Below are 24001 nucleotides of genomic sequence, written 5' to 3'. Positions count from 1 at the left end.
CGTAGAGGGGAGGAGCTATATGCAGCTCTGCTGGGTGAATCCTCTTGCACTTCCTGTTGGGGAGGAGTAATATCCCAGAAGTAATGATGACCCGTGGACTGATCACACTTAACAGAAGAAATTAGCTGTAGTTGTGATAGGTACAATTGGGGGAGATTAATGGGGACTGTTTGTAGCATATAAAGAATACGTGGTAAGAGGGACATTTTGGCAACTTGTATTCTACCCCACCAGGAAAAGGGTTTCGGTGACCAATTTTGGCAGTCTTTCTGAATAGTTTGTAGAAGAGGATGAAAGTTAGCTTGGAATAATGAGGACATTTTGTGAGTTAAGTTGATGCCCAAGTATTTAATGCTGTTTTTTGTAATTGATAAGAGCAGATCCTCGAGAGCTCATTTAATCTCGCAGGGGTCAAGTTGATATTCAAGACAATTGATTTCTGGCAATTAATATGGAAATGTGAAAGCTTGCCAAAGATCTGGAATTCTTCTAGAAGAGAAGGGATAGAGGTTGTTGGGTTAGTGATGGTTAACAATGTCATTGGCACACAAACTGATCTTATAATTATTTGGTTCAATGGGAATTCCCTCAATGTTGTTGTTTAATCTAACGGCGTGTACCGTTGTTGATTGAGAAGAGGTCGAAGGTGCTATTAACTTTGATCTTTGCCGATGGGTTGTTGTATAGGCTAAATATCCTATCAATCATAAGATCACCAAATCCAAAACCTCTCAGTGAAGCTCTAAAATATGTCCAATTAAGACAGTTGAATGCTTTCTCCACGTCAGTTGAAACCAGGGCCATTTCGATTCAATGAGCTGTAGCATAGTCGATCAGGTGAAGTGTCCTGATGGTGTTGTCCCTAGCCTCCCGGCACGGAACAAAGCCCACCTGGTCCACATGTACTAGTTGGGGTAGGTATTTATTAATCCTATTGTCTAAAATTTTTGCACACAACTTTGCATCACTATTAATTAACGAGATGGGGGGATAGTTTCCTGGATCCTGCGGGGATTTGTCAGTTTTATGTATAAGGGTGATGTGTGCAGAAAGCATGTCTTGGGAGAAGGAGTAATTTTCATCTATTGATTGGAAGACCTTGGTTAATTAAGGGGCCAGAATCTGTTTGAACGTTTTATAATACATATTGGAAAATCCATCTGGACCTGGATTTTTCTGGTTCGGGAGGGAAACAATTGCATGTAGTACCTCTGTTAGATCAATGGGGGTATCTAGGAGTTTTCATTCTTCTCAAGAAAGGGTGGGTAGTTTTGAGTCTTTGATAAATGTCTTTATTTTGTAGGTTTTGTGGGAACTTGCTATCGATGGAAGATTATATAATTTTTGATAATAATCCTTAAAAGTTGAGGCTATCCCTTTGCTATCTTGGATATTGGGGTTTTCAGGGGTGGAGATGATATGAATGAATCCTCCCCTCTCTTTTTCACTCCCCTTTCTATCTCGTATATCCCCTCTCTAGCTAGCTCTTTATTTTAGTATTTCTTCACTTGTATGTGTGTGTGTGTGTGCGTGCAAGTATGTGTTCATTAGAGGGTGTGTGTGAGAGTATGAGTGTGTATCATGCTGAATGTGTGTGTGCATCAGTGTGCATGTATACGTATGAGTGTTTGTGTATATGAATGAGGGTGTGTGCGTATTAGAGTGGGTCTGTGCAATAGTGTGTGTGTGTGTGAGAGAGAACGAGCATGGGTGTGCATTAGTGTACTATTTATTTCAAATTCAGAGTAAGGGTTGGGAAACCTTAAAGTGGATAAACAAAAAGGCAAAAGAGGTGGTGGGGGAGGCAGTGAGGGGGCCCTTGTCAGATGTTTGCCTAAGGGCCCTGGTTGGTCTCAGTCTGCTCCTGATATGCTATTTTGCTCCTAAACACTTTCCACAGTATTGATAAACATGTAAATGTTTCTATACATATAAATACAGCGTGTGTATAAAACAATATTATGAGGGGGGTGGAAATTTTGATGTATTGGTGACTTCCAACACTTTTTGTAGGATGTGACCCCCTTGCTTTTAACTATGTATTTACTGTAAATATTTCACATTCTAACGTTCTGTACATAGCAGAATATGTTCTAAGTATTTCTAAATAGATATATGTAGAAATAATTTATGAATAAATATAACATTCTGTTATGTGCAGAACATTGGAATGTGAAATTCATATTTTCATGTCGATTTAGTGCACACCAGAATATGCGATTGGGTTTGCGCAAGGTTGGGATGTTTCTCCCACTTCTTTTTTTCTCTCTATTGACTTCTATGGGGAAATACATGAATGTGCACACGATATTCTAAGTTTGGCTTTTTGCGCTCGTCGGGTTAGCGAACAAGCAAAAATAGTTTATTTTCAACTTATAATATGAGCGCAACCCAACGTGTGCAAAAATTGTACTTCTAGCGCAGTTAATGCTTGAGCGGGATCGTTAATTAGCACTCCAATTGGCTTTTATATATGTAAGTGACTAATGTCAGATTACCCCACTCCAAGCGTCAAACGCATGTATAGAAACTTATAAATCACAGAGTTTCCGGGGGCTCCATAAAAAGTACCATGAATATAAAGATCCAAGAATCCGGGAGCAATCCATAGAGTGAGTTTATCACATACTTTTGTCAGATCAGTAGATAGAGTCCAGCGCTGTTCCGGATTAGGAAAATGTATGAAAACACTGCTTTTATACTTTGAAAAAGGAACACAATGAACTTCTAAATCTAAAGGTGCTCTTAACTTATGTTGTATATCGGATAGAACTTTCTTTAAGTGAGTGTCCTGTTCATAGTGTCTCCTTTCCACTTGTCCCCCTGATCTTGATAGTGTATTGAAAGTCCTGGTATCGATGAATCGCTGGATGGGCTGTGTAATAACTGAGTTACCATCTAAATCAGTATATTCAGCCATAGGGACTTGATATGTGTCTGTAAGAGTATATGTTGATCTGTATAGCTTCTGGCTTGGTGGGCCGCCATACATGGAAACAATATAAGATTGGCTAGGCACTACTTCAACATAGAATATATGATGTTGACTGATATAAAGTCGTTGTTCCTAGTATTAGACTGTGCATTGGAGAAGTCTGCCGTCTCTGCCATCGTGTTAGGATTTTGTGATAAAACTGGTAATTGTCTGGAAAGTATTTTCTCAAAAATAGTTTATATCTTCTTCCAAATCTCATCTAAGTGCTGCATTTATAGTCGCCATTGGTACTGTCAATTATGAGATCCTTCAGCTGTGATGATCGATATTAAGCTTAATTGTATGTACTGCAGTTTTTATGTGTTGATGCTGTAAATAGGTTCTAGTAATCGTCGGATTATCAAATACACTTCTGTAGCTCATCAAAATGCGACCTTTCAGAGTTGCTGCTAGGCATGCCCCCCTGCATTCAAATGTTTTAAATAAAACTAGCAGGACATGCACAGATCTATTGGTGGACAGGGATATAATATCATTAAAGTAGTTTTATTCAGTAGAGGAACAACAATTTAAACACATGTAAAGATCCAATTGAAAAGAAAAAAAAAAGTTTAATTTCTCCTTAAATGCAAATATTTGTTGTTGCATAAGAGCTGGAATACAATTCTATGCATTACCATTGTCCTTCTCTGACAGAGCCATTACATTTCAAATAACAATGTTAATGCAATCAACATAAAGGTATTTTATTTGGGTGAACTACATATTTATCTTGGTGAACTAAATATGAACATTCAAACTCAGACACGTGTTGTATCTGGATAAGTATTTAAATATGTTACCATTATGTGTGAAGTTTTTTTTAGGATCCCTAAGTTAGCATATGTAGATTTCACCCCAGTTGTTATATGACTGGCAAAAATGTAGATCAATCATAAAGGTAGAGCAGTGGGAGTTCAATATCTTTGTGCACACTGTTTACAAATGTACTAACAAGCTAAACACTACAAAACATCAGTCTTATTCTAAAACATAATCAACACCAAATGCACAAATTATACACTTTCAGACTGTGCATTATTTATAGAATAAAGTCTGACAAATATTAAAATGTCTTGATAAAAAAAATCCACAGGAAACAACCCTTTAAGTCCTGCTGATGTATTTATTTTAGATTCCACATTTGCCTTCTAGACACATCCAAGGTTAAACAGATTTAATTTAAGAAAATCTGATCTGATTTTGTCTTTCTCTATGATTCATTAGATCCCTGTCAAGTTTGGAGAACAATGATGAAAAATTGCTTAATAGTATGTCTGCAACTTCATCATCCTCCACTTTATGGTACTGACTGTCTTGCAGTGATATAATTATATCAGCTTCTTTACACTAATGAATACATTTGGTTAAGAATTGAAACATTAACTTAATGTTACTCCTTCAGTGACCTTACATGCAAACCACTATATTTGATTTCAACTATTAATAATAATAGTGTATTAGTTATTATATATGAATGCATTATTTTAATTTTATTACTATTTTTATTGTACTTATTATTACTATTATTAAAATAATACATTATACGCCAACACATAGTAAATGTTTTCATTTGTGATAGCCATAACTCGGTATAGAAAAGCTTAATTGAAGAAAGGAAGGTTATATTGCCATTTAACAGTAAATATACATACATTTGGCTGATAACATTTAGATGTATTTTGTTTAAATTATATTAATAGTTTACATATTAAAGAAATAGATGTAAAGCTTTAGTCTATATCATGTTCAATAGGTTTAAAACCTGTTGTGTAAACTTATCTCCTCTACTTAAGCCGGACAGGGATAGGTATAAATGAGCTACAAGAGTAATGTTCACACAGTGTTTAATGTTCTTTTAACTTTGCATGAGGGAACAACAGAAAACATAATTTATTCTTACCTGATAAATTCATTTCTTTCTTGGTAGTGAGAGTCCACTAGCCTTACACTTGGAAATTACATCATCTGGACTCCAGGGGGAGGCAAAGACACCTTCCAGAGTTTTCATACATCTCTCCTACTTCCCCTTCGCTCCCAGTAATACTTAAACCTGAGGAAAGAAGAACGTAAGAAAAACAGTAGGGCAAAGAAGTGCAAACTAGGACTGCCAAAACCATGTACTACAATGTTTGGGTGGGTTTGTGGACTCTCACTACCAAGAAAGAAATTAATTTATCAGGTAAGGATAAATTATGTTTTCTTTCTAATGGTAGTGATCCTTAGAATTTGGAAACAATACCCAAGCTGAGAAGTCCACAAATGAACGGGCTGTAAAGGGTAAGGCAGGTACCTAAGTACTAGGCACCACAGCCCTAAGAATCTTGCTACCGAAAGCAGCCTCCAATGAGGCAAACAGATCAAAATGTAAACGTGTGAAGTGAAGACCATGTCGCAACTTTGCAAATTTGAACGCCCAAGAGGTAGCTACTGAACATGTGTTATAAGCAGTAATTCTGACCGGTGGATCTTGGCCAGCTTTCAAGTAAGCTTTACAAATGATACTCTTTAACCAGAATGACAAAGACACAGCTGGAGGTTTTTGACACTGGCGTTTACCAGAAAAAAACACAAATAAACTAGAAGACTGAATTGGAAATCAAGAAGGAACTATTTTTTCCAAATTGATATTTGCAGTTAACATTTCCTTAGGAAGAAAAATTGATTTCGTCTTAAAACAGCCGTATGCTGGTGAAAAACCAAATAAGGGACCTTTCCAACAATTTCTGATAACTCAGACACTCTACAAGCTGAAGAAATAGCCAACAGGAAAATAACCTTCCAGGAAAGAAGCTTGATAGCCAGCTTACACAAAGGTTCAAAAGGAGGATGTTGCAAAACCTTTAAAACCAAATTCAAACTCCAAGGAAGAGACAGTGACTTAATCAGTGGTCCGATTCTGCATAAAGCTTGACCGAAAGATTGAATGTCAAGTAATCTAGCTAATTTCCTATGCAACGGGACAGACAAAGCTGAAATCTGACCCTTTAGGGAACTAACTGCAAGACCCTTATCCAGACCTTCTTGCAAAAACTGGAGAATATGTGGAATTCAAACTGAATGACAATAATAACCTTGTTTTCAACACCTATAGAAATGGGTCTTCTAGTAATAAATTAAGGTATCAATTACTTAATCAGAGAAATCTCTTTGTGAAAGTATCAACCATTCAATCTGCAAGCAGTTAAATTGAGAGACTAAAGAGCTATGAGAATAGATGGAACACATTCCTGTTTGAGGCGTGCATGGAAGAAGCACATTCTGAGGAAACAAGTATATCAGATTGTACCGCCAAGGAGCGGTCAATGCGTCTATCAACTCCACTTGAGAGTCCCTTAACCTCAATCCGTATCAAGGTAATATGCGATTTAGGCGAGAAGCCATGACGTCTATCTCTGGCATCCACCATGTGTGTATGATACAGTAAAAAATCTCCTGATTGAGAGACCACTCTCCCAAATGAAGAGTCTGATGGCTCAAGTAATCCGCTATCCCAGTTTTCCACTCCTTGGATATGAATGGCTGAAATTGTACACTGATATGTCTCTGCCCATGACAGAATGCGAGCTACTTCCTGCATGGCTAGAGCACTCCATGTGCCCCCTTGGTGGTTGATGTACGACACCGATGTCACATTGTCCGATTGGAAACAGATAAACTGAACGAAGAAGCAGCCATGTTTGTAAGGCATTGAAAATTGCCCTGAGTTCCAGAATATTAATAGGTAATAATCCTTATTGAGGGTACCAGATACTCAGTCCTCCGATGATTCCAAGCTGTGCCACAACCCGTGAGGCTGACATCCATATTGATTATCTCCCACTGTGGATGGTTAAAGACCATACCTACAGTAACAGGATTACGATTTAACCATCAGGTCAGATGGTTTACTCCTATTATACATTTTTCTTCGTTCTCTTGGTACCTTAATTTGAAAAAGTAGGAATGTAAGCAATGGAGCTGGCCCATCTTTGGTTCAGCACCCTGGCTAGCGCTTGCTGATTGGCGACTACATTTAGCCACCAATAAGCAAGTGCAACCAAGGTTCTGAACCAAAAATGTGCCGTCTCTCAAGCATACATAAAGCAATAGAAAGGTGAAAACTGAAATATACTTACATTAGTAAAAATGCTTCTAGTAAAAGTTATTACTGTTTTTCAGCAGCATACGCACATATGCTGTGAGGGCATACACACCAGTATTTAAACACCACACCTTCGCAGAGATTCAACAGTTGCTTGTATGACACAAATTAACTCTTCACAGACACAATACACACCACATCGAGTGCACAGGCCCTCACAGTATAAGTGCAGATGCCCCTGAAAACAATAACTTTTACTAGAAGTATTTTTGCTAATGGAAGTATATTGTAAATATGCTTCTATTTTAAATGGAAATGCGCCCATATGTACACTTCATTTTTAACCGTTTACTAAAAACAACAGAACACAGTGAAAGTGTAATATAAAATTAAAGGGATACTAAACCCACATTTTTTCTTTCATGGTACAAATAGAACATGCAATTTTAAGCAACTTTCTAATTTATTCCTATTATCAATTTTTCTTCGTTCTTTTGGTATCTTTATTTGAAAAAGGAATGTTAGCATAGGAGCCGGCCCATTTTTTGTTCAGCACCTGGGTAGCGCTTGCTGATTGGTGGCTAAATGTAGCCACCAATCAGCAAACGCTACCGAGGTGCTGAACAAAAAATGGGCAGGCTGCTAACCTTACATTTCTGCTTTTTAAAATAAAGATACCAAAAGAACAAAGAAAATGTGATAATAGGGGTAAATTAGAAAGTTGATTAAAATTGCATGTTCTATCTGAATCATGAAAGAAAACAATATGGGTTTAATATTTCTTTAAAGTAAAGGTCAATTTTCATGTGAAAGTGCATGGTTTTTAAAAAACAAAAAACTATTAAAAACAGGGGCACTTTCATTCATGAAAATTGACATTGCAACGTATTTTAAAAATACTTACCTTTTTCTTCTGAAACGCCGGATCGCCGTTCTGAAACGATGCTCGCCTACTTCTTCCTGGTTTACTTACCCAGCAATGACAAAACCGGCTTCCTCCAATCACGGCGTTGCCTCAGGCAATGATTCCCCCGGGGGGGGGGGGAGAGTTGTGATTGGAGGATGCCAGAATAGTCATTGCTGGCGTATGAAGAGGCTTGCGACGGGCTGAAGAAGCACTGGAGCGGCTTCAAGAAGAAAAGGTCAATTTTCATGAATGAAAGTGCCCCTGTTTTTAATAGTTTTTGGAGGATGCCAGAATAGGAGGAAAAACTGGACACTTTCACGTGAAAATTGACCTTCACTTTAAGGGCAAATCAAAATAAATCAATGCCCACATTCTTAACACTGAAGTCACTGATGTAAATCTGTTAAAAATTCCAGAACATTATTGCTTTATAAACAATCACAAACCTCATGTGAAATGCTACTTTTTCAAACAATACACTGCTTTGATTTCATGTTTTTCAAATGTTAAAAAGAAAGGAAGGTATATATGTATATGAGTACACAAAAGGAATGGCTGTTCAATTAAACAAATGCATTTTTAAATGTCCTAAAAATAAAACAGGTTTTACAAATGTTGTTCGCCAACTGTCCCACTACCTTCAGTACAGCCTCGGGATGAGGTTTAACATTTGATTAGGCACTGTGCAAAGTTGTTATATATAACTATAGTCAGCGTAGAAGTAAAATCACAGCAAAAATATAATTTTTATACACAAAATACCAGATTAGCGAAGGTTAAGGGGAAGTAAAGTAAAGATTAAATGTTCATGGTTCAGATAAAAAATGCAATTTTAAACAACTTTCTGATTTACTTTCTATTATCAACTCTTTCTTCATTCTCTTTGTAACCTTAGCTGAGGAGTATACCTTTTTTATTTGCTAGTTGTATCTGAACCATAAAATTTTAATTTTGTAACTGTCCCTTTAATTAAAGGGAGTCTACTCCAGAAAAGTTATTGATTAAAAATATAGGTAACCCTTTATTACCCATTACCCAGTTTTGCATAACCAACACATTTATATTAATATTCTGTTTACCTCTGTGATTACCTTGTATCTAAGCCTCTGTCAAAAGAACTGAAATAAGCAGGCAGTCTGCAGACTTGCATTTTAGCCAATCAGTGCTGACTCCTAGGTAACTCGATGCAAGTGAGCACAATGTTATCTATATGGCACACATGAACTAGCACTGCCTATCTGTGAAAAACTGTCAACATGCACTGAGATAAGAGGCGGCCTTCAAGTGCTTAGAAATTAGCATATGAGCCTACCTAGGTTTAGCTTTCAACAATTAATACTAAGAGAACAAAGCAAATTTGATGATAAAGGTAAATTGGAAAGTTGTTTAATATTGCCTGCCCTATCTGAATCATGTCCCTTTAAAACTCTTATACATTCCTGGAAATAAAAGTGACCTCAGAAGCTATCAATTTCCATACACACATTCCTAATAAGTTATGCTTTATTCTTTTCCTAATTCAGTGATTGTGATTTGCCTGGCCAGACATACACCTCTATACATTTTACAAAAAAATATATTCATTAGTCTGAAATGTGCAGTTGAAAATATGACTAACCGTTTGGATACCAGAAACAATTAAACCACACTGCTGTGCAATGTGTTGCCACCTTAAATGAAAACCAGAGGGTTAATATTATGCTGGGATAAAATAGCTTACCACATGCGCAGGAACTTGCACCATTTTAGCAGCTGGGGTCCCAGGGCGCGGGTAAAACTGATTAATGAACAGACTTGGGAATTTGTATTCCTCGACTAGTTTTAACGTCTCCTGAAAATCTTCATCGGTCTCTCCAGGAAAGCCACAGATGATGTCCGTGGCGATTGTAATTCCGGGCACTCTACAAGGCAGATGGAAAAAACATGTTAGAAAAGCAGTATGGGAACAGAGGAGTTTGTGGAGGTTTCTGCAGCTATTTTTTCTGAGCCCCTTGATTATCATTATTTATTTTTTTTGCCAGGGAGAACCAGATATTATTGTTCTGGATCACTACTGAAGAACGATCTTACATAAATGGTAAAACTCTAGGAAAACATGACTAAGATGATAATTGCTTTGACTATCACCTTCGAACAGTATTTTATTTTGTCTTAATTTAAAAGTCAAAGGTTAATTAAAATGAATGTAGCAAAATTACACTATTTTATTTAAAACAGTCAAAAGATTTAGAAGTTACATTTTTTCATGATTAAGCAAGCATGCTAGTTATTTAAAAAAATAAAGCCAATTTACTCCAATTTTGTTGCTGTAACATTTTAAAAAGTCAGGGAGTTGATCTTCTCACACATTCATCACCTGAAGCCTTTAACACAATCAGATTTTGGGAGAAAAAAAACTTAACATAATTCGCTGATAGCAACATACTTGTGTGGGGGGGAAATACACAGCAGCAGTTTAAAAGGTGACTCCTTTAAGTGTAGGAAGAAGAACAGAGGCTTTCACGGACATCCAGCATTTGCAGGAACATGCATTTCATAGCACTAATGTTGTAAATACAACTCATCGCATATAAAGAGCAAGCAGGTCATCACTGGTACTTATACAGAGCCAGGAGCAGACGCTGTAAAACGCCAAGTGCAGGTGCTGTCTGGAGCCAATAATGATGATTTTATTGCTCTGCTCTTTCATCATAGCTTATAATTAACAGTATTGTCAGTATTTTGCATTAGAGCCAGAAAGATGAACTGCTGCTATAATTTGATTTCTCTCTTTCTTCCCGACATGAAAAGGACTTTGTTAAAGAGACTTCTATAGACACTATATGAATGCTTTACTATCTTAATAGTTGTAAATGAAAAATAGCCAATGTGCACGTTGCTTGCAACAAGGCAAACATAAGCTTTACCATCAAGTGATATCGACAATCATGAAAAAGAAAAAGTTAACAGGAAAGTTGGGATGACAAATATGGAAGCAATCAGGAAGTTTGAGTAGAGAGTGAGGGGGCAATCAAGAACAAGCCATTTGTTGAAATGGAAGTAGTAAAGATTGTAATTACACAAAGCAATCATTTGTTAGCAGCTGCAAATGTTCGTTCTGAGATTACATCTAGTCCTTTGGCTGATCAACATAGTGCTTGAGTGACAAAAGTAGTTGTCTGTCACTGTGTGTAAAGCATAAGATAGCCATTATTACCGGGGCATATACTGTGCTATATTACAATCTTAACACATTGTACATCAACTAAGAAGTTTAGTAGCTTCCAGCTTGTCTCTTCGTAGACACATCCATCTACTTAACATTACCAGGTGTGATTTTACAATTCATTTTCCTCAATATTAGTACTTTCCATGATTTTAACATTTTTGCCAGCCCTAGGCCAATTCTAATTCACTGATCTTTGGTAGTTTTCTATTTCACTTCTTATTGTCTTCATATTTATTGATTGCAGTCTTAATTTTAACACCCATATTCTGAAGTGGTGACCACAAATGGAGAATCAGATTGAATCAAAGCAGTTATTTTTTATAAGAAAAGATGGGGAGTATACATCAGCTTTCCAATCTAAGATTTGAACCGGGCATGTAACAGGTATAGTTCCCAGAATAAAATAAACACACACACATACATTATATTATATATAAAAACCTCAAATTGCCCAATTTAAATTTCCACTATATTAAGCTTTTCAATATACTTTTTACTGTACTGTTTCCAATTGGTTATTGTTTCACCAATCATAGATAACATACATATGAAAAGTACTTTTCATGAGCCACACAGATTATATTTTTGTCTACCAATTACTCCAATCTTTAAATGTCAGTATATCTCAATTAAGATCTCTCTCTCTGTATACATATATATATATATATAAATATTTTTATCAAAAAACAAAATGCAAAGTGAGTGAACCTCAGAAAATCTAAATTAAATTAATATTTTGTATGACCATCCTTTGCCTTCAAAACAATTCTTCTTTGTACACTTACACACAGTTTGTTAAGGAACCCAGCAGGTAGGTTGTTCCAAACATCTTGAAGAACAACTTGTTTTTCTATACACAGAAGAAAGTTCTTAATTACTTTGGCTGTATGTTTGGGGTCATTGCCATTCTGCAGTATACATTTGGGGCCAATCAGATGCCTTCCTGATTGTACTGCATGATGCATAAGTATCTGCCAGTACTTCTCAGCAGAGGATACCATAAATTCTACCCAAAGCCCCAAATCTGTTTGCAGAAATTCAGACACCATTCTTTGCTGTTTCCTGCAGACACTTATTATTGTACCACTCTACAGCACTTTGGCAAACAAACCGCCTTCTGCTGCAGCCAAATATTTTGACTCATCAGTTCAGATCAGTCCAAAATAACCTGCTGTCGTTTTTCTGTAGCCCAGTCCCTGTGTTTTCGTGCATAGTTGTCGCTTGGCCTTGTTTACACATCAGGGGTTTGTTTTTTTGGCCACAAGTCTTCCATGAAGTTCACTTCTGACAAGATGGGTATACCATGATTTCTGATGGCACTTCTGGACATCTTCCGATTGCAAAAGGGAAGTAAGCATGTGTCTTTCATCTGTTGCACTATTTCCTTGGCTGACCACTGTGTCTAAGTTCCTCAACGTTGCCCATTTCTTTGTCCTTCAAAAAAGCTTGGACTGCACATCTGGACACCCTGTCTGCCTTGAAATTTCTGCCTGAGAGAGACCTTGCTGATGCAGTATAACTCTCTTGTGTATTGTTGCTGTGGTCAGTCTTGCCATGGTGTATGACCTTTGACATTAAACTGTTTTCAGCAACCCCAAATTGTTAGAAGAGTTTGGATGTTCCTCATCCAGTTTTATTCCTCCTACACAGCTGTTTCAGTTAATATAAATGTGTTCCAACCTTACATATTAAATTGATGATCATTAGCACTTGTTTGATATAATTGTTTAATCATGCACCTGATTATATGTCTACAAAATCCCTTTAAAATTTAACTTTGATGAACTGTCAACACTTAGGCTTTACTTGTTTTATTGTTGCCTTATTTTAGATATATATTTTTTTGTAACCCTGCATATGAAATTAGGTATTTTGTGAGTAATAAAATGTTGATCTTTATAAATCCATTGCTCCAGCTATGTTTTTAATTTGCTTCTGATAGGAATATCCTGTTTTTTCTTTCATTTATGAATAATATTTAAATATATTTATATTTTCACACAATATATATCAAGATCAAAGATTTGAATGCTTTTGAAATGTGTTTTGTATGCAGATCTTTAGTGAATCAATACTTAATTGATAGTATATACTATTCATATATAAAAAATATTTCTTTAATGTACTTTAATGTGTCCAATCTGCTGCCAACGTAGCATAGAATTCTCCATTTGATGGGGGATCTCATGTGATATCACACATACTCATAAGACGGTATCTAATTGTATTTGAAATAATGTAGGACAGTTATGACAGCAGACACAGATCCTGTTTAATTACATAAAATAGCATTTTCTCTCCTCTATGCTCCCTAAAGCGACATAAAAGAACAACAGGTAAATGCCTTTGTATTTGATCATTTTATTATTGCACTATTGCTTGCATATGTGCTTTATCCCTGCAAAGAGTTTAAACACATAGTTAAAGTCAGTTCCAGAACAGCAGTGACTAAACATTAGTTGAACATATCTGGTGAGCCAAAAACAAGAAACCTATATATGCCATCAAACATAAGCTAGCTCCCAGAGTCTACCTAAGTAAGCTTTTCAACAAGGAATAACAAAATAAAGTCCATTTCATAATAGAATTCAAATAAAAAGTATTTTAAAACTGTATGGTCTATATCAACTATGAAACTATTAACTATGAAAGTTTAATTTTGACTTTTACGTCTCTTTAATCCACTCTCTCAAAGATTTTTTTTTTTTTTTAAACATTTTTTGTTTCAGAATGTGTTGTCGTTCTACAAATAACCAATAACAACATAATAATAATGTATGCCTCTAAATATAGCACTCTTCTTTATTATTGGTGCATCTGAATATTTCTAAAACAAATTTATGTGGATTTTTTTCTAACAAAATGTTAATAACAATTTCTTGGGATCTTTCCTTGCTAGATAGATAAGATAGACAGACAGATGATAGATGGATAGATAGATGGATAGACAGACAGATAGAACTGAAGTTCATTAGTAAAAAATATACTTGAATCAACAGAGCAAGTACAGGAAATATTAGTCTATCTTATAAATGGAATTGTATCCTATTGTATTGGTAATAATTTATCACAGCTACCAGAATAAGAACATAACTGAACTGAAATCCACTGAATTCTCCAAAAAATTATTAGAACAAAAGAGAGGACACAAAAAAAAAAGAAAAAAAAAAGAAAAATTATTAGTATGCAGCATAATGTGACATTGTTCAGAGTAATAATAAAACACTCATTAAGTGTGACAATATTGTTATTCTCTAGTTATTTAAACTATGTTTATGATACCACTGACAACATTATAAGCGCTCACTATTAACAGTCCGGGCAGCTAGAACCTCAGCTTTAGAGTCTGTTCTCATGGCAACTGTTTATGAGAGTAAGTAGATTCAATGAAATGTATATTTGCTGCACTTAATCTCAAGTAAGGGGAGGGAAAAAAAAACATTTTAGCAACAGAAAAATGTACGAGTCCCTTTCAGAGACAAGGTTATATTTATAACAGTAATTAGATTTCTCCAGGATTGATTATTTTCTACACTTGCACGGCATTGCAGCTAGAAAGTAAATAATATATATATATTTATATATAAAAAATAAAAAACATTAAATTGTCTGGTAACATTTTTATGCTGCATTTTTTATAAAAAGGCAAAACATTTTTTCTCCTAATTAAATTTTAGTATATTTAAGATGTGTAATTTGGTGGTACTGGCCTTAGACAGACTGACAACGCAAGAACAAAAATTAGGTTATCTTGTATATGTAGCCCCTAAAGATAAATTTAATTGAGAGCATAAAGGACATTTAATGTCAATTTACCACATAAAAATTCAAGCATTTGAATGTTTTGCAGAGAAATATAGAAGTTTAACTGGTTTTTCACATATAGAGTCTCCTTGATAGAGTGCAGCTAACATAACACGCGTATATATTTATATATTTACACACACACACATCATTTTTCCACTTTTTTCCTCTGATGAAGAAGTGACTACTCACTTCAAAACGCGTAAGGACGATCTACAAAGTGGGCGGACAGGCCCTGTCTCGATACGGCATCTCTCCATCACAGACTTATTATTTGATACACGAAACTGCAGGGTGGTAAAGTACCTTGATCACTATCTCAGATCAAAGCCGCTTTTTTTCTTCCAAAGCTATTGGGTTAACGTTATATATCAAACTATACTCATGTACCCTAGCAGTGAGATTTAAGCCATTGACCAGATACGGGACAATCATATATAAGTATTCCGTAAACGTACCACCGACTTTTATTTTATTTTATTCTATTATCTGTCTCCAGCTATATATATGTGCTAAACACTCAAGGAGACATAGCGCAAATATAATAGTTTGGATCACAATTACTACAGCATTTGCTGAGACCACATATGCAGCCTATTTTACATGCAGTCTAAAGAGACATTTTACTAATACAATTGTTTGGATACCGAATTGCTGCAGCATTTACAGATATTTTACATGCAATCTACTTACCTCATAATTTGACTGTGGCTGCTAAATGTAAGCACATTTTATTTGTACATAATAAATTCTTGTTTTATATAAACAGTATTACGCTATGTGCATGTGTTTTTTTTCTTTCCACAACATGACCACTATGATTGCCTGAGAAAACTGGGACCCTCACCACCAGGAGAATGCGAAGAAAGAAAAAGAATCCAGAATTTCCATTGGCACAAAGACAACACCGCCAGGAGAATGCAAAAAAACAAAAAAAGAAAGTAAGTCCAGGACTTCCATTGGTATAAAGACAACACCACTAGGAGAAAGAAAAGAGAGAAAGAGACCCCAGGATACCATTCCACCAAAAGCCACGGGACCATCTCTAACATTGATGAGCTGACAACTTACCTCATAAGATTGAGGTACCTTTTGGTAAGCACAATATACTTACCTTAGACAAAGACTTGTTGAAAAATAAAAGAAAAACTTCTTTTTTGCCATAAGACACTTAATAAATATTTTTGTATACATCAATTAGTGCTTACTAATAATTACTGAGAATACTACCATAAGCACATTATTACTGTTTCACCAGAAATTTCAAGTATGAGGGCACTCACAGGACTTATTTTAGGCAACCTCACAATGGCGATATACATGCTGAGAAATTGTGCCTAACATGTTCAGATAGTCTTGAAAAAGGCTTGAACTGTAAGCTGAAACGTCGACTTGTATCTGATGAAGTATTGAATATATATATGAATAAAATTGTGCCCTCATACTTGAAATTTCAGGTGTATATATATATATATACACACACACACACATGTATACATATAAAACATAATTTATGTAAGAACTTACCTGATAAATTAATTTCTTTTATAGTGGCAAGAGTCCATGAGCTAGTGACGTATGGGATATACATTTTTACCAGGAGGTGGCAAAGTTTCCCAAACCTCAAAACGCCTATAAATACACCTCCCACCACACACATACCTCAGTCTTAACGTATAGCCAAGTAGTGAGGTGTAAAAAAGGAGTAAAAAAGAGGAACTGGAAAAATAATGTGCTTTTATACAAAAAAATCATAACCACCAAAAAATAGGGCGGGTCTCATGGACTCTTGCCACTATGAAAGAAATGAATTTACCAGGTAAGTTCTTACATAAATTATGTTTTCTTTCATGTAAGTGGCAAGAGTCCATGAGCTAGTGACGTATGGGATATTAATACTAGAGTCACTAGAGAGGGAGGGATAAAATAAAAACAGTTATTTCCCCTGAAAAAAAAAAAATCCAAATAATAATTAAGTTTTCTTAAATTTAAAAAACTCAAATTATAGGCAAAGGAATCAAACTGAGACAACTGCCTGAAGAAGTTTTACATCAAAACAGTAAAATTTAGTAAATGTTTGCAAAGAAGACAAAGTTGCTGCTTTGAAAATCTGATCAACTGAAGCTCCATTCTTGAAAACCCAAGAAGTGGCAACTGATCTTGTAGAATGAGCTGGAATTCTTTGAGGCGGAGACTGCCCCACCTCCAAATAAGCCTTGTGAATCAAAAGTTTTAACCAAGATGCCAAAGAAATGGCAGAGGCTTTGTGACCTTTCCTGGAACCAGAACAAATGACGAATAAACTAGAAGTCTTTCTAAAATCCTTGGTAGCCTCAACATAGTATTTGAAAGCTCTTACCACATCCAAACAATGTAGAGATCTCTCAAGAGAATTCTTAGGATTAGGACACAAAGAAGGAACAACACTTTCCCTACTAATGTTGTTAGAATTCACAACCTTAGGTAAGAATTTAATGAAGTCTGTAAAACTACTTAATCTTGATGGAATATCAGATAAGGAGGCTCACAAGAGAGCCGACAACTCAGAAACTCTTCTAGCAGAAGAGATAGCTAAAAGAAATAACACTTTCCAAGAAAGTAGTTTAATATTCAAAGAATGTATATGCTCAAAAGGAGGAGCCTGCAAAGTCTTTAAAACCAAATTAAGACTCAAAGGAGGAGAAATAGACTTAATAACAGGTTTGATGCGAACTAAAGCCTGAACAAAACAGTGAATATCAGGAAGTTTAGCAATCTTTCTAGGAAATAAAACAGAAAGAGCAGATATTTGTCCTTTCAAAGTATTTGCAGACAAACCCTTATCCAAACCATCCTGAAGAAACTCTAAAATCTGAGGAATTCTAAAAGAATGCCATGAAAAATGATGAGAGAAGCACCAAGAAATATAGGTTTTCCAAACCCGATAATAAATCTTCCTTGAAACAGATTTACGAGCCTGTAGCATAGTGTTAATCACTGAGTCAGAGAAACCTCTATGACTAAGAACTAAGCGTTCAATTTCCATACCTTCAAATTTAGAGATTTGAGATCCTGAGGGAAAAACAGCCATTGAGACAGAAGGTCTGGCCTTAAAGGAAGTGGCCAAGGCTGGCAACTGTACATCCGGACAAGGTCCGCATACCTGAACCTGTGAGGCCATGCTGGTGCTATCAGAAACACATAAGATTGTTCCATTATGATCACTCTTGGAAGTACTAGAGGCGGAAAAAATGTAAGCAGGTTGGTAAAACCAAGGAACTGCTAAAGCATCCGCCATCTCTGCCCGAGGATCCTTGGAACTGGAAAGATATCTGGGAAGTTTCTTGTTCAAACGAGAGGCCATCAAATCTATTTCTGGAAGACCCCCCATTTGTACTATCTGATGAAACACATTTGGATGGAGAGACCACTGCCCCCGGATGCAAAGTCTGACGACTGAGATAATCCGCTTCCCAATTGTCTGCTCCTGGAATATGAATCGCAGAGATTAGACAAGAGTTAAGCCTAAGAAAGTATCCGAGATACTTCTTTCATTGCTAAAGAGCTGTGAGTCCCTCCCTGATGATTGACATATGCCACTGTTGTGATATTGTCTGTCTGAAAACAAATGAAAACAAAATTTATGCTTAACTGATAAATTTATTTATTTATTGACACGATGAGTCCACGGATCATCTAATTACTATTGGGAATTTCACTCCTGCCCAGCAGGAGGCGGCAAAGAGCACCACAGCAAAGCTGTTAAATATCAATTCCCTTTCCTCCAACCCCAGTCATTCGACCAAAGTAAAGGAGAGAAAGGAAGCAACAAGGTGCAGAGGTGTCTGAAGTTTATAACATAACAACAACCTGTCTAAAGAACAGGGCGGGCTGTGGACTCATCGTATCAAGAAATAAATAAATTTATCAGGTAAGCATAAATTTTCTTTTCTTTCTAATGACACGATGAGTCCATGGATCATCTAATTACTATTGGGAATTGATACCCAAGCTAGAGTACACAGATGATAAGGGAGGGACAAGACAGGGAACCTAAACGGAAGGCACCACTGCTTGAAGAACCTTTCTCCCAAAAGCAGCCTCAGCCGAGGCAAAAGTATCAAATTTATAGAATTTTGAAAAAGTGTGAAGAGAGGACCAAGTTGCAGCCTTGCAAATCTGTTCCACAGAAGCTTCATTTTTGAATGCCCAGGAAGAGGAAACAGCCCTCGTAGAATGAGCCATAACTCTCTCAGGAGGCTGCTGTCCAGTAGTTTCATAAGCAAAGAGAATTATATTTTTCAGCCACAAAGAAAGAGAAGTAGCCGTAGCTTTCTGTCCCTTACGTTTTCCAGAAAATACCACAAACAATGCAGAAGACTGACGAAAATTCTTAGTCGCCTGTAAATAGAATTTTAGTGCACGTACCACGTCCAGATTGTGTAGAAGCTGTTCCTTCTGAGAAGAAGGATTAGGACACAAGGAAGGAACAACAATCTCCTGATTAATGTTCCGGTCTGAAACTACTTTAGGGAGAAACCCTAATTTAGTATGTAAAACCACCTTATCAGAATGAAAAATAAGGTAAGGAGACTCAAACTGTAATGCCGAGAGCTCTGATACTCTACGAGCAGATGAAATAGTAACAAGAAACCAAACTTTCCAAGATAACTTAATATCTAAGGAATGCAAAGGCTCAAACGGAGCCCCTTGAAGAACTTTAAGAACTAAGTTAAGACTCCAGGGAGGAGCAACTGGTTTAAACACAGGCCTGATCCTGACCAAGGCCTGACAAAATGATTGCACGTCTGCGACATCCGCCAGATGTTTATGTAATAAAATAGACAAGTCAGATATTTGAACCTTTAGGGAACTTGCCGATAAACCCTTCTCCAAACCTTCTTGGAGAGAAAGGACAGAATTCTAGGAATCCTAACTCTACTCCAAGAGTAGCCCTTGGATTCACACCAATATAGATATTTACACCATATCTTTGGTAAATCCTTCTAGTCACCGGTTTACGAGCCTGAATCATGGTCTCAATGACTGAATCCGAAAATCCACGCTTGGATAAAATTAAGCGTTCAATCTCCAAGCAGTCAGCTTCAGAGAAACTAGATTTGGATGAAGGAAGGGCCCTTGAAGTAGAAGGTCCTTCCTCAACGGAAGTCTCCAAGGTGGAAGAGATGACATGTCCACCAGGTCTGCATACCAAATCCTGTGAGGCCACGCCGGAGCAATGAAGATCACTGATGCACTTTCCTGCTTGATTCGAGCAATGACCCGAGGTAGAAGAGCGAACGGAGGAAATAGGTATGCGAGACTGAAATTTCAAGGTACCGCCAGAGGATCTATCAGTACCGTCTGAGGGTACCTTGACCTTGACCCATACCGCGGAAGCTTGGAATTCTGCAGAGATGACATGAGATTAAATTCTGGCTGACCCCATTTAAGAATCAGGCTGGAAAACACTTCCGGATGGAGTTCCCACTCCCCCGGGTGAAAGGTCTGGCTGCTCAGATAATCCGCTTCCCAGTTGTCCACTCCTGGAATGTGGATCGCCGACAGACAGCAATTGTGGGTCTCCGCAAACTGAATGATCTTGGCTACCTCTGTCATGGCCATTGGACTTCCTCCCTGATGGTTGATATAAGCCACTGAGGTTATATTGTCTCACTGGAACCTGATGAACTGGGCCAAGGCGAACTGAGGCCAGGCCAGGAGAGCATTGTTCCAGAATGTTTATGGGTAGAACAGACTCTGACTAAGTCCATGTTCCCTGAGCCTTTAGAGAGCCCCAGACTGCTCCCAATCAGGGTCTGCAAAAGCAGGTTCCCTGGGAGAGATGATCCTGAAACAACTACCAAAGGAGATAATCCCTTGTCTCCTGCTCCAGCTGTAATCACGGAGACAGATCCGCATAATCTCCGTTCCACTGCCTGAGCATGCTTAAATGCAGAAGTCTGAGGTGGAAACGGGCGAACGGGATGATGTCCATTGCTGCTAACATCAGCCTGATTACCTCCATGCACTGAGCTACTGAAGGCGAGGAGAGGACTGAAGTGCTAGGCAAGAATTGAAAATCCCAGGAAAATTACCTTTGTATTTGGAACTAAGGAATGCTGAAAGGAAGGCGCCTGAACCAGAATGTCGTCCAGATAAGGTGCCACTGCAATGCCCCGCAATCGGAGCACTGCCAGCAGGGATGCCAGAACTTCTGAGAAAATTCTGGGAGCTGTGGCAAGACCGAATGGAAGAGCCACAAATTGGAAGTGCTTGTCTAGAAATGCAAACCTTAGAAACTTGTGATGGTCCCTGTGGATGGGAACATGCAGGTACGCATCCTTTAAATTCATGGTAGTCATAAATTGACCCTCCTGGACCAAAGGAAGAATGGAACGAATAGTCTCCATCTTGAAGGACGGCACTCTGAGAAATTTGTTTAGACTCTTGAGGTCTAAAATTGGTCTGAAGGTTCCCTCTCCTTTTTGGGAACCACGAACAGATTGGAATAGAATCCATGACCCCTTTCCTTTATTGGAACAGGCACTATAACTCCCAGGTCTGAGAGGTCCAGTACACAGTGTAAGAACGCCTCTCTTTTTGTCTGGTCTACAGATAATCTTGAAAGCAGAAATCTTCCTCTGGGAGGAAAGGTCTTGAACTCTAGCTGGTATCCCTGGGACACGATGTCCTCCGCCCAGGGATCCTGCACATCTCGAACGCAAGCCTGAGTGAAGAATAAAAGTCTGCCCCTACAAGATCCGGTCCTGGATCGGGGGCATGCCTTTCATGCTGTCTTCGACTCGACAGCAGGCATCTTGCATTGCTTTCCCTTATTCCAAGACTGAATGGGCCTCACAGAAAAAAGTCGCAGAACACCGGAACTATGAGAGGAAAGTGTGCAACAAATTTTGGCGCTTCCGTTAGCCCCGCCCATCGTGGGCGTTACAAGAGATTAGCTTCCCTCAGGTCTTTTAACCATAGTATGCCGAATAATGATAAGTTAAAAACACCACCTCTGAGCCTGCTCCTCGTCCCCAGTGCCTGTTAATACTGCCCAAAATAATTATTCTCCAAGTCGCAAGAGAAATATTATAATCTGTCCCATTGTATAATGTATTATAAAGTGCCATTTTTAATTCTGAACGTATCCCCAGAAAATAAAAAGTCAGAACTTACCTTTATACATCTGCCCGGCAGCAAGGCAGCTCACTAGGCTTGAGAGGCAAGATCCCTCACATGGACCTGTGGAAAAAAACAAAGACTGAATAATCTTATTCAGGCTTTAGAAATAGGGCAGCATCAATATATGGGAGGCGCAGTGAGAATTATGTCCCACAAGTTCCCATTGCTTTAAAGCCACCACTGCTCTACTGAAGAGACTGATATGGACTACGGCTACACCCTAGAACAAAGCAGCACTTTCTTGCACCACTTAAAAAATAATACATTCTTCTACCAACACCTAACTTTACCACTTCCTTGCTCTAACGTAGGCAAAGAGAATGACTGGGGTTGGAGGGAAGGGAGGTGATATGTAACAGCTTTGCTGTGGTGCTCTTTGCCGTCTGTTGCTGGACAGGAGTGATATTCCCAATAGTAATTAGATGATCCGTGGACTCATTATGTCATTAGAAAGAAAAGTTCTCTCTTTAACAGAGGCCAAGCCTGAAGAGCTCTGAAGATAGCACGGAGTTCTGAAATATTGATTGGTAACCTCGCCTCTTGAGGTTTCCAAACCCCTTGTGCAGTCAGAGACACCCAGACAGCTTCCCAACCTTTGAGACTTGCGTCTGTTGAGATAACAGTCCAGGAAGGACGAACGAAAGAGGCCCCTTGAACAATCCGATGATGGTCCAACCACCATGACAGAGAGAGTTGAATGTTGGAAGTATAATTTAGCCATACTGATTGCTTGAAAGGATATGACAGTCAAATTTAATCTTTAATGATTCAGATAGAGAATGCAATTTTTAAATTCCCTTATACAAAGAAATTTCTCTTGGGTACCTTTATTAAAAGAGATTATGTACAAATCTTCAGCAGTAGCAATGCACTACTGGGGATTGTTGGCTATGAACTTTTATTCGTCTTTTGTCATCCTCACCAGATGTGTTCAGCTAGCTCCCAACAGTGAATTGCTGCACTGGATATGACTATGTGTTTAATCCCTTGGTATGGTTGTATGCAAGCAACAGTACAATAATAAATGTGCTAACATGCTAGAGCATTCTCTTCTTGCACTGAAACAGCCCTTTAATTCATGTTAAATAATAAAGCTGTAATGCTTGTGGGATATTTCCCTATCAGAACAAACTTGGCAAATAGTCTTCATATCCCGGCGTCAAGTGGAAGGATAAGGAAATATCCCAGAACAAAGTGAGTGTAAGAAATGAGGTAAGTAGTATTCATGGTAGACAGAGTAGTCCTTCACGGCAATAAGATTAGGTAAGAGAATGGTCAGAGACAGGCAGAGTTTGAATCCAGCAGTTTAGCAGTTCAGGAGTAAATCAGTAGAATGGTCAGGAACAGGCAGAGGTCAGCAACAAGAGGTAATCCAGCAGTTTAGCAGTTCAGGGGTAAACCAGTATAATGGTCAGACAAGCAGAGTTCAGTAACAATAAGGCAATCCAGCAATTCAAGGGTTAAGCAGCAGAGTGGTCAGACACGCAGAGTTCAGTAACCATAAAGCAATCCAGCAATTCAAAGGTTAAGCAGCAGAGTTGTCAGACAAGCAGAGTTCAGTAACAATAAGGCAATCCAGCAATTCAAGGGTTAAGCAGCAGAGTGGTCAGACACGCAGAGTTCAGTAACCATAAAGCAATCCAGATATTCAAAGGTTAAGCAGCAGAGTTGTCAGACAAGCAGAGTTTAGTAACAATAAGGCAATCCAGCAATTCAAGGGTTAAGCAGCAGAGTGGTCAGACACGTAGAGTTCAGTAACCATAAAGCAATCCAGCAATTCAAAGGTTAAGCAGCAGAGTTGTCAGACAAGCAGAGTTCAGTAACAATAAGGCAATCCAGCAATTCAAGGGTTAAGCA

The 24001-nt window shown here is 37.7% G+C and overlaps 1 protein-coding gene across 1 annotated transcript in view; it reads right to left on the bottom strand.

Moving 5' to 3' along the window:
• Nucleotides 1–24001, bottom strand: part of CDKAL1 (CDK5 regulatory subunit associated protein 1 like 1) — a 2417072-nt gene that overhangs the window by 437672 nt on the left and 1955399 nt on the right. Inside the window, exon 12 of the mRNA XM_053714792.1 lies at nt 9686–9866. Coding sequence (XP_053570767.1) covers nt 9686–9866 — 181 coding nt within the window. The remainder of the gene's footprint in view (nt 1–9685; nt 9867–24001) is intronic.

Source organism: Bombina bombina, chromosome 5 (assembly GCF_027579735.1).
Source record: "Bombina bombina isolate aBomBom1 chromosome 5, aBomBom1.pri, whole genome shotgun sequence".
Classification (NCBI taxonomy): Eukaryota; Metazoa; Chordata; class Amphibia; order Anura; family Bombinatoridae; genus Bombina; species Bombina bombina.
This window is presented reverse-complemented; position numbering and strand designations above follow the sequence as displayed.